At 37.0% G+C, this 11,598-nt stretch overlaps 1 protein-coding gene across 2 annotated transcripts in view; it reads right to left on the reverse strand.

The window, feature by feature from the left end:
• Positions 1-3,668: 3,668 nt before the first annotated feature.
• Positions 3,669-11,598, reverse strand: part of arl8 (ADP-ribosylation factor-like 8) — a 21,623-nt gene continuing 13,693 nt past the window's right edge. Inside the window, exon 6 of one of the 2 annotated variants that reach the window (XM_016280028.1) lies at positions 3,669-3,738. In XM_016280028.1, the coding sequence (XP_016135514.1) occupies positions 3,735-3,738 (4 nt within the window). In that variant the 3' untranslated portion in view covers positions 3,669-3,734. Of the gene's footprint in view, positions 3,739-8,142; positions 8,518-11,598 lie in introns of those variants that run through there. The other variant, XM_016280027.1, reaches the window with a different exon arrangement.

Here is an 11,598-nt window from a genome sequence, read left to right on the forward strand (position 1 = left end):
GTGACCTCCGATGGCTAGCAGACGGAAGTTCATGGACCGGATACGTGACACCAGGTATAGTACATAAATGGCAGGCTTGAAATAAAAGCCAAAGTTAGATGAAATAATTGGCCGTCTGTTTAAAGAACACATCAGTCATATGACTTCAAAAAATGAAAATGAAACAACAAGCGCATCTAAATTCTCTTTATTTGGATGACCTTTACACAAATTTTCAAAATGATCAAAAATGGTTAAGACATTAAACATAATTGTGTTTAACAATAGACCTTTTTCTACCAATTGTGCTCAAAATGCTGGAACTCAGTTCGGACATGTAGACATATCTTTCTTTGTACAAAGGTGAGGAATTGCAGTCATAAATAAAGTGGAAGGAAAGGGTCACAGAATCCTCACAGAGCAAGTTCCTGTAACCAAAATAGCAAAGACACCTGACAGACAGACTTGACAGGCCCCAGTGATTAATTAGTGATAGGGGAACATATCACAATGACTTTGGCTCTAATTGCTTTTGCCAGAATTACATTTTCTTCAGGAAATTAAATTTAAACCTTGGATCACCTTATAGTAATAACCTAAAAGAGATTCATTAATGTTATTGATGTGACCAAAACTATGCAAATGAAGAAATTGACCTAAAGTCACAAAAGAGCATTGACAGAAATCAAGGGAAAATATTCTGTCAGTTCATTTAATAACTGTATGCCGCACTGCCTACGGTTTCATCTAGGTACTTTGGGACAAAATATTCCCATCCTATTAACAGAGGCAATAAAATTATATTCCTGGCACTAGAACAGACTAGACCCATATTGGCATACGCCAATTCTCCTTCCTAGGGTTCAAATGAAAGGGTGCACTTTGTATTTGATCCAGTCGTTTCATCTTCAGATTCCCCTGTCCTTCACCTCCATTCCTTTATGTCTCTGACTCACTTTCTCTTTGTTGGCAGAACTATGTGTAATACAGAGCTGCACCTAGGCCACAGAATAGACTGCAGCCTTTTAACAGTGGGGTTACCATGGATATTCGTTTTTATGACCCGTACTGATGATGACAGAGGACCCAAAGGATCCTAAGTGATTTCTCCATTTTAGCAAACAGTACAGGATTTGCCCTCACAAATGAAAAGATGTAAGTGTAAGCTGGACCTCTAGAGACTCAGATCAAACGTATTTAAGACGAAGTTTATTTTTCTTCCATTACACTTTACATTTATGGCAAATGAATCATTAATAAGACTGGTGTAAAGTTGAGGGGAATTTCCATAGCAGCTAAATTTCGAGTAGGTGTGCAGGTTTCCTAATCACCCAGTCTCCAGAGAACAAAGCATCAGAATGACAAATAGATTTCCACTTGATCCTAATACAATGTAAGCCATTTTATGAGAAGGCTATGTGTGCATTATCTTGACTATATAAATCAGTCTGGAACAGTAATAATTATACATACTTTGAAGAAATCACTGTACCATATATCGAAGTATTGCTGGAATACTTGATAGATCATTACACTAAGTGACAGGCCATGATTGCCTTGATAGATTGATTAATAACGTTCAACCTCAGCTAGAGCGTTTTGCCAGCGTGCAAGCGTGAAATACAAAGAGACGCACGCAAGGTTGATGAAAGGCAAAATGGGTGTCAGAAAATTGAATCTCACCTTTGCGTTCTATGACTAATAAATTGTCTGACTGTGCGTGAGTGCTGCACTGGCACGAGACAATATCACACCCTAGTGGATAAAATGCGCAATTGCAATTTCTGTTCTTTTACCAAAAGGGTAAGCATTTCGGAAAATAATCAAATATTGACGAGGCAATGTATCTCACGCAGTCATAAATACAGTTATTGAACATGACATTAAAAAATTACCCAGTAGCTTTCAAACAAGTCCATTAGGTTATATATGGTTACACTTTATTTTGATAGTCCACTACTAACTATATGTAAGCCTATATGTGAGAGAGTCAGTGGTAATATCAATGTGTTCCTATTGGTCAGTGTTAGAGAAGCTCAGTTTAGCCTGACAGTAGTGGTGGAAAGAGTACTAAGAGTACTTTGCCTTACAAAGTACTTTAGTATTATTTTTCTATTTTTACCCAAAATGAGACGAGCAGGGTTAACCCTAACCATAACACTCATGTACTTTAAAGGGGTCATATGATGCTGCTAAAAAGAACATTATTTTGTGTATTTGGTGTAATGAAATGTGTTTATGCGGTTTAAGGTTTAAAAAACACAATTTTCCACATACTGTACATTATTGTTTCTCCTCTATGCCCCGCCTTTCTGAAACTCGTCGATTTGTACAAAGCTCATCGGTCTGAAAAGCGAGGTGTGCTGTGATTGGTCAGCTATCCAGTGTGTTGTGATTGGCCGAATACCTCAAGCGTGTGACGGAAATGTTACACCCCTCACCATACTGTTGATGATGCCCTGTCCACCCGGAGCGATGGTTCAAAAACACGAAAACCCATTATAAACGAGGCATTGATTGCATTCAGTGGGGACATAATTATAGATTATAATTCAATTCAATTAAATTCAAGGTTATTTGTATAGCACTATATATTCACGATTCAAATCGTTGCAAAGCAACTTTACAGCAAATTAAGTCTCTACAATATTTAGTGGTAGCTTATCAGTGGTGACTGTCAGTTAATGTACATATGGCAGAAATGTACAGAAAAATCAATTAAAGATGTAATCAAACAGATGATGAACACTATTAACAGCAATTATTATATGATGCAATCAAACTTATAGCAAAATGTGGTAGTTCTGTATGTTGTTTCAGGGTTGGCATCATCTGAGGTCCTCTGAGGGCTTACATCACCTCTTCTCAGGTGTTCTGGATCCAGACTGAAGCTTGTGTAAATCCTAGTTACCACGAGATGTCAATCCCAGCAGACACAGAGAAACAAATACAAACATAATTAGCGTAGCTGCTGTTTCAACCAAGCAAATTTGATTTGTTTAAGCGGATATACTTACATTCCGCGATGTAAAAAAAATATATATATAAAAAACACTACCTAGTCACTTTAATGCTGCCTTCACGTGCTATCGGAATTATCGTAAATACGAGTTCCCTAATCAGACATTAGACGTGAACGCCTCTCAAATCGTATTTACTACCGAGAAACTCGGAAACAATTTTGATACCAGAGTTTCCTAGTTGTGCGGGTGGAGGGGACAGCAATTGCTGCTGTAAATGCTGTTCTCACAACAACTACATCCCTTTGTCTTGTCGCTAAAGTAGTGTATTTATAAGCTAGATATGAACGATCATTCAAAATATATTGTATGTTTTATAAGCAGTGAATTAAGCATGTATTTGACCGAAATTCCAGAATTGTCAGCAAACTGCATGTGTAGCGTGGTGAATGTTTATGATAGTCAACAAATGGGTTGCTACATTTGATTCTTTCCGACATTAAAGTAACGTTACTTCTTGAATACGACAAGCTTGTAATCACGACTAGTGGGAAATGGGGGATTTCCGATAGCACGTGGAGGTAGCATTAATCATGGCCACGACATCGTCATTGCACAGCCCTATCTGGACAGTATTAAAACATAATAACAAAACACAGTAACAGAGTATGTCATCGCGATTAGCATATCACTTTAACAGTAACAGTAGAAAAAATATAAAAGGTATTTACCTTCTGCCACAGGCGCGGGAATTGAGGGTGCTGCAGCCCCTGTTTTTTTTCTGTGGACAACTGTTTAACTGTTGGGAATAAAAAAAAAAATCTGAGTGTCTATTTACACTAAGTGCAAATAGCCCGCCTTGTTGGCAAAGGCTATTTACACATTACACCCACCAACGTGTGATTGGGCTAGTCAACATTCGACAGATTCAGTGGCGCAGATGTAAAGCGTAGTCGTCCCATCTGCCTTTTGGCTAACTTTTTTTCTCCCTTTTCAAATTTCAAATCACATCAGGAAAGCATTTATTTTTAATAAAAATGAAGGAAATAATCAAAAAGTTGAAAATAAAGTATCGGGTAGGGTTGGTAGGTGTAGGGAGGGGTTTTTTCCCCAATGGCATCCATTTAATAATTTGAATTAAAATTAAAATTTACACTCAATAAGTTATTATTGCATACTGTTTTATAATGTATTTCAATGCTGAGGTGCAGATAATTGCCACTATTTGCAATAAGTAATTAGCAGAATATCCTGCTACTCCGGACAAGTTTTCTTGTGCGCACCGTTTGTTAACACGTCCTGACTGTCATACAGTCTGACATTAATGACAACTGAGATCCCACAGTGTGACATGATCATCATGTTCGTCTGACAAGTACAATCCTAAAGGAATTTTTTTTTAAATCGCAGTGTGAGCCCGGTGTAGCATTCCCAGCTGAACAGATGCACTTTACTCTCCAAGAACTGATGTTTACAAAGGGTTTAATCTTCAAAAAACACCGTAAGAGCTTGTGCCCTTCATCAGCCAGGAGCTAAGAGATAGGAAGAAACCTTTTAAGTGTATATTTGTAGAGCTTGTACCCAAAAGTTCATCTTTCTTCTCTGGTAACGTTAGTCAGAATGACGCTTCACGTACAAAAAAGTGCGCCAATCTACACACAGCACCCCTGCACTTCCCTTTTCAGATTTCAAAATAAAAGCGTGTGGCAAGAAACGCAAACACTCTTGAAAAACAAACAAGAACACAATGTCCACACTAAGCACTCTGTGAAAATCACCAGTCAACCAAAACAAACAAATAAATAGTTATTTAGTAACATTTGGCTCGATTTAATAATTAAGTCCTTTCTTGACTATTCCATGGTAACACCGCCCTCTATGGCTGGAAGTAAAGGTGTCGACCCACTTCAATGATTTGGGGATTTAATGGTCATTTACACCCGGCTTTAATCACCATTGGTAGCGAGATTTATGGTAATGCTTTTCCTCAGTTGGTCAGAACAAACGTGGCAGACTTGTTACTTACTTGTTCAGATGGCAATATACGGTGAAAATTCTTATTTGGGTCATATTCCAAGACATAGGCTATAATCTGTGATTGCGAAGAACAGTAAATATCCACACAAGTGCGGTGACTGACAGCCACACATACTCTTCAGAACATTAGATTCATCCGTGCTGGAGCGATGCCGACTCACAACCAACGCAAGCTAGATAATTCCGCACACAGCTGCAATTCCAGGTTTTCAAACAGAGATGGCGACAAAGAGGCAAAACTTACGGACAAGCAGACAGTCTACTAATACTCTAATGACTGCTAGTTGACATGTAGTTGCAAAGTTTCTTACAGAATGTCTGAAGTTGACTATCAAAATAAAGTGTTACCATACACACACATTATGCATAGCTGTAATAAATGTAATTTCAGTGTTCTGATAACATTTGAGTGTTTACAATGAGCGTGCCTGGCTTGTTTTTCAGTGATGGTGCAGCAGTAAAAAAGCAGATGTGGTGGAGACAAGTCACAGGCACATGTTCAACTCAAGTGTGAACATATGTCACACATCATCTGTCTTACAATTATCTTGCAATTATCATCTGGAGAGTTGTTCTCAGTGTAGTTAATTTCCCTTCCATCTGATCATTAAAAAAGGCATGTATTTAATGAACAGATGATCCTTTAATTTCATGTTTTTGTATTGTAGATCAGTGGTTCTAAACCCTGTGTAATTTCAAGGCCTCCCTTTGTCCAACATTCAAAGGCCCTTCTTATGTACCTCTGGGTACTTGTAATAAAACAAATAACCTAAAGCATGTAAGTTTAATGTTGTGCATCATCACTTTTAGTCTTAGTGGTAACCTTTAGCATTTTAATTAATATTGTTAACTATAATTTTAATAATTTATGCATTTAGCAGACGCTTTTATCCAAAGCGACTTACAGTGCATTCAGGCTATACAGTACTTTTTTTTTTTTTTTCTCTTGCAACTACATTTAAAAAGTTGACTTATTGTGTTTACAGAACAGATGGCTGCTTTATAAACTATTAAATTAACCAATGGACTTTGGGGTGATTATATTGAGATTTATGGCCACAAATCACTTTGACATGTTTTACATGAAACTAGCAAGTCAGCAAATGGTGAACTCCAGAAGCCTTGAAGATTCTGGGGACTGAATTAAAAATAAAAATAGCTGGTGGATTGGAGTCCAATCTGTCATGTACCTATCTCAGACCTATATTCCAGTTTACTGTCTTATATTTAAAATGCAAAAGCCCCCCAAAATAAAACTGCAATTTATTGATTTATTAAAGTGCCTCTTTACCCCACAATATTTTTTTTTGACTCAACATATCGACAATTTACATCAGAATCAATTCCTTTCACAGCTGAAAGCATTTCCTGTCATCAGCTACAAAGCCAATTTATATAGAAATAGATTCAAACAAAGTACAAGCAAGGACAATTTCCATATGGATACACAAGACTAATCCAAAGCTGTGGAGTCTGTATTTTGAATTCAAATATACTAAAAATGGATTTATAAAACTCACAAAATGCACAAAAAGAACGTACCTTCTTCTGTATAAAAAAGTAGAAAAAAACTGAAACCAGCATATTTGACCAAACAATGACACAATTCAGATTCCAAGATAAAAGCTTTTATTATAAAACTATAAGAATTAGCAAAGTTGCTACAGATTTCACCTGCTCATTTAGAAATGGCACATCTGAGAACCAAACGGTTTGACCATCAACTTTAGCAATGAAACAGAATATTACACTCCTCTGAGCCATTGGCAGAAACATCAGTCCCATTCTGACGGGTAAGCCACATTTCCACTTTTAAATAGTTTTTGTCCAAAGGACCTCCGTTCAACATGGTATGATACAATATAAACTCATATCAGGCTTGTAAAGATGATTAACAACACACACTGCTTTAGACCATGATTGTGGAAAGAAAATATCTTACATAAATCTGACCAATGACATCTTTTATGTTAATGGTCACAGCAGCCAAATTCATTTCTTTAAGTCTCCATGTGAAATTTTTATGAACGTTAAAAAGCACATCCACAACAGTCAGGTAATGACCTCAAAGAGAAACCACTTAAAACCTTTGCAAAACAGAGACAGGTCCATGGGGTTGATTTGCCTGGATCATCAGCCAATTGCAATTATGCAAACAGATTTCCATGTTGGGAACACAATATCAGTGAGAGCACCAATTTGTAACCTCTGCATCCAAGTCTTGGAAGAGATTCCCCTTAAATGAGCACAGAGCAAGGAGAGGATGAAAAAAAACAAGTGAAAACAGAGGAGTTTCAGCTAGAACCAATAAGCATATTAGCAAAATCATCATGCAAACAAATATGAACTAATGCTCATGCACACATATTGTACCATATAACCTGAAAAAAAGAATGACAAGAAAGAAAATGTCCGGATATTAACAAATCTGAATAAACCGACAATCACTTATATAGCTATTATGGCTAGTTGAACAGTGAAGATCGCCTGCATTGAATATTTGCACCAAGTGGGTTGAGATAGAAAAAAAAAAAAATCTAAAAATCATAATACTGAGCTACTTTTGAACATAATTTCCTCATAATAACTGAAGGAACTTTATGCTATAACCACACTCCAGCAAGGAGAATGGTTGCTTAAAAACACAGACAAAAACATGTTAGTTCACCTGCAGTGATGTTGGCCACACACACACACACTCATACATCTGTAACAGATATTTCAGTAAATCCAGCCAACTGCTGCTTTCCAATGTGTACCATTTCAAAAACAATACGCTTGAAAAACAAGATGTCACTCTGCTTTATCTTGCAGCGATGATCATACCTGGTGCCCTTCTTTAAATTGCATCTCACATAAATGATGCTTCATGGTAATGGTAACAGCACCCTCTACTGTAACTAATGATTGAGGTAATGTGTACTAAGTGATATGCTCAGGTGTTTTCATGATATGTAGTGGTGTTGCTGGGTACCAATGGCACTTTAAACACTTGATACCCAAAAAGCTTAACCAAAAACAAACAATGACAATAATTGACCCAAAGATTCCCCATGTGAAAAAGTAACATTTTGACCATTCAAATAGATAGATTTAAAGAAAAACATACACAATTAGCTTAATATCCTTATCTGGAGAACATCTGTTCCACTGCCAGTGTGTTAAAAACACAGTCCCTCCTCACAAACACATATCAGCACTGTAGTGCCTCTCTTACAGTTCAAATACTTTAGACTTTGAAGATCTTCTGTTATACACCCAGTACAAAAATCCAGTCGTTCCTGATATAGTATTGATCGACAAGACCGTCAAACCAGATTCACGTAACTGATAAATCCCAGCTGAGGTAGGTGTCCAGAGAGTTCAGCTGCAGAGTGGCAATTCTGATTAAGAGATTAAAAATAAAACATAAGCAGCCAATGGGATGAGCCTGCGATGCCACTGGAGCAGGTGGGAATCACTGTCAATCAGTCCAACAAGTAGAATCAGAGGCTATCTGAGCCCAGCCCTCGAGGTCATCCACTCTAAACCTTGGCAGAGCCTAAAAAAAGACACACAAAACAAAAATGTAAAAAAAATAGGTATGCCCCAATAGTACAACTCTGGCCAGTGCGATAACATACATGGTCAACAGGCCTCGACATTAACACCCGCCAACCCGCCAAATGCGGGTGGATTTCAGTAGTGGTGGGTAACACGGTCACTCCCACTAGTCACTTTGGCTGGTTAACAGTAGTGATGGGAAGTTCGGATCATTTTACAGACTCGGTCATTTGAATCTTGTTCATCAAAATGAACAAATATTTTTTTGAGTCATTTTGTTCATTTCAACAGAATATAATTAAAATCGTACATGTTAATAGCCAAATTCACCAACACATATACTTATGTGACACTGATCATATTTCGAATAAGAAAAACAACTATAATGCAACCAAGGCCAAATTATGACAAACAGAAACAACAAATTCACTGCTTCAAGCTACAGTGGGGCAAATAAGTATTTGATACACTGCTGATTTTTCAAGTTTTCCCACTTGTTACCTCACATCCCGATCGGAGTCATTCGTTCTTTTGTCACAACATATCCCTATAAGCTGAAGCTATGCAGAACTTGAAACAGAATTGATTAGTTCACTTCTCGAGTCCTCAGGTTTGAGTCGTTCGTTCAGTTAATGCTATGCCGTTTGTACGGGAAACAGAATTGATTAGTTCACCTCTCGAGTCCTCGGGCTTGAGTCGTTCGTTTAGTTAATGCTATGCAGTTTGTACGGGAAACAGAATTGATTAGTTCACCTCTCGAGTCCTCGGGCTTGAGTCGTTCGTTTAGTTAATGCTATGCAGTTTGTACGGGAAACAGAATTGATTAGTTCACCTCTCGAGTCCTCGGGTTTGAGTGGATTCGTTCATCTCGTGACAGCCCCATAGGCTGTAATGCAGTCTGTACCAGAAAGAGAACTGATTAGTTCACCTCTCAAGTCGGTTTGAGTTGTTTGTTCTTCACATGACCACTTCCTGGCTCAGTATCTTACCAACAAACACATTACATTAGTATAGTATTAACTGTATGTTGTTATTATATGTAGGTATCTTATTTGCTTTATCAGTGTCATTTCCCTGTAATTATGTGCAATTATGATAAAGTTTGAAGCAACTAGAGAGGTGAACTAATCATTTCTGTATCCTGTACAGACTGCATTATAGCCTATAGGGCTATCACTGGATGAACGAATGACTCAAACCTGAACCCGATGACTCGACGGGTGAACTAATCAATTCTGTTTCCTGTAAAGAACCTATAGGATGTTGCACATGTAGGTAAACCCGAAATGAATGAATCCCTCAACGAGACGTCTCGATGTTCCAGTTACATGAAAGATTTGTTCAAATTGAACGAATCATTCATGAACGACACATCACTAGCTAACAGACCTCGACATCATATGCGTGTCTGGGGCAAGTGAAAGAAGATAATTTTACTTGGCCGACCGGACAAATAATCTGATTTAAACATCTAATTAGGGAAGCACTGAAATTTCGGCGAGAATGATTCTGATTTTAATACATTCGGTGTAAATGACAATTGATAACGGATAATCAATAGGGGTGGGAATCACCAGAGGCCACACGATACGATATTATCACAATACTTGTCACGATACAATATTATTGCGATTTTAAATATATTGTGATATTCTGCGATATATTGCAATTTATTACCTTTTTCCAACTTCAAGTTATGTCCCCAAAGGAAAACTTTGACAACATCTCTTTTAAATAAAAATAAAAATTTCTCAGTTTGTTTATCTCACTTCAGTTTTATTGTTGCAGTGCAAAATGGTATTGTCTAGCAGACAAACTGACCAACACTTTCATGAAAACCTGTCATAAATGTTGTATGCACCTGGCAAACACAACTATTTGTATTACAGTCTAATCTAGTCCACCTTAATTAAATGTAAACAGGTATGCACTGCTGTGCTACTACAGGTATTTTGAACAGTGCAACATGAAATTGTACTAAAAAGTTGTGCAGGCCCTTCAGCAATTGGGACATTTGAAAGTAAATTACGGTTAAATTTAAATTAAATTAAATTAAACATTTAGTCTTACATCTAGGGATGCACCGAAATGAAAATTCTGGGCCGAAACGGAAACCAAAAATTCTGGATGCACTTGGCCGAAAACCGAAACTGCTTTGTAATGATTATTTATTATTTTATTAAATAATATAAAGTAATTTTGTAAGACTTTTTCAATTTTAATGATCCTGAATTTAAAAAAAACAAGCCAATAAAATAACCACACTTTTACTGACAGAATTTATATTAATATTGGTAACACTTTACAATAAAGATCATTAGTTAACTACTTTAGTTAATGAACAATAGTTCTTCAGCATTTACTAATCTTAGTTCATGTTAATTTCAACATTTACTAATGCATTATTAAAATCAACAGTTGTGCTTGTTAACAGTTAATGCACTCTGAATTAACATGAACTAACAATGAATAACTGTATTCTCATTAACTAACATTAATAAATACTGTAATAAATGTATTGTTCATTGTTCATTCATGATAGTTAATACATTAACTAGCATTAACTAATGGAACCTTATTGAAAAGTGGTACCTTAATATTAAATATCAATATATTATTTTTATTCACACAGAATCAGATATAAGTCGTTGTTGTTTTGACTAATTATCCAAATAATGTATAGCCCTACAAAGCTATTATTACCAGAGCATATGAGCAGAGCAGAGCAGAGCATAGCGTCACTGAAGGTAACATTATTTTAGCAGTGTTGCCCAGTACAGCTGAACTAGCCTACAGCGTGTTACAGCACAGTAGCGCTACTGCAAACCGGAACAAGTAGGCCTGTACTGCATAGAAATTTCCTGTCAGCGCATTATTAGAGCGGACTTTGCTTTTCCGATGAGCATGAGCGGTCCACGAGCGGAACGCACATTCATAGATCTGAATACTGAGCGGAGCGTCAAACCGCGCAGTGATGAGGAGAGTGAAACATGCGCGCTGAACACTGCCGGGCGGGGCGCGACGCACCACACCATATATATTATTATTATTATTATTATTATATGTAGCCTATATTTTC

This window comes from Sinocyclocheilus grahami, unplaced genomic scaffold (assembly GCF_001515645.1).
Source record: "Sinocyclocheilus grahami isolate Dianchi unplaced genomic scaffold, SAMN03320097.WGS_v1.1 scaffold136.1, whole genome shotgun sequence".
NCBI lineage: Eukaryota > Metazoa > Chordata > Actinopteri > Cypriniformes > Cyprinidae > Sinocyclocheilus > Sinocyclocheilus grahami.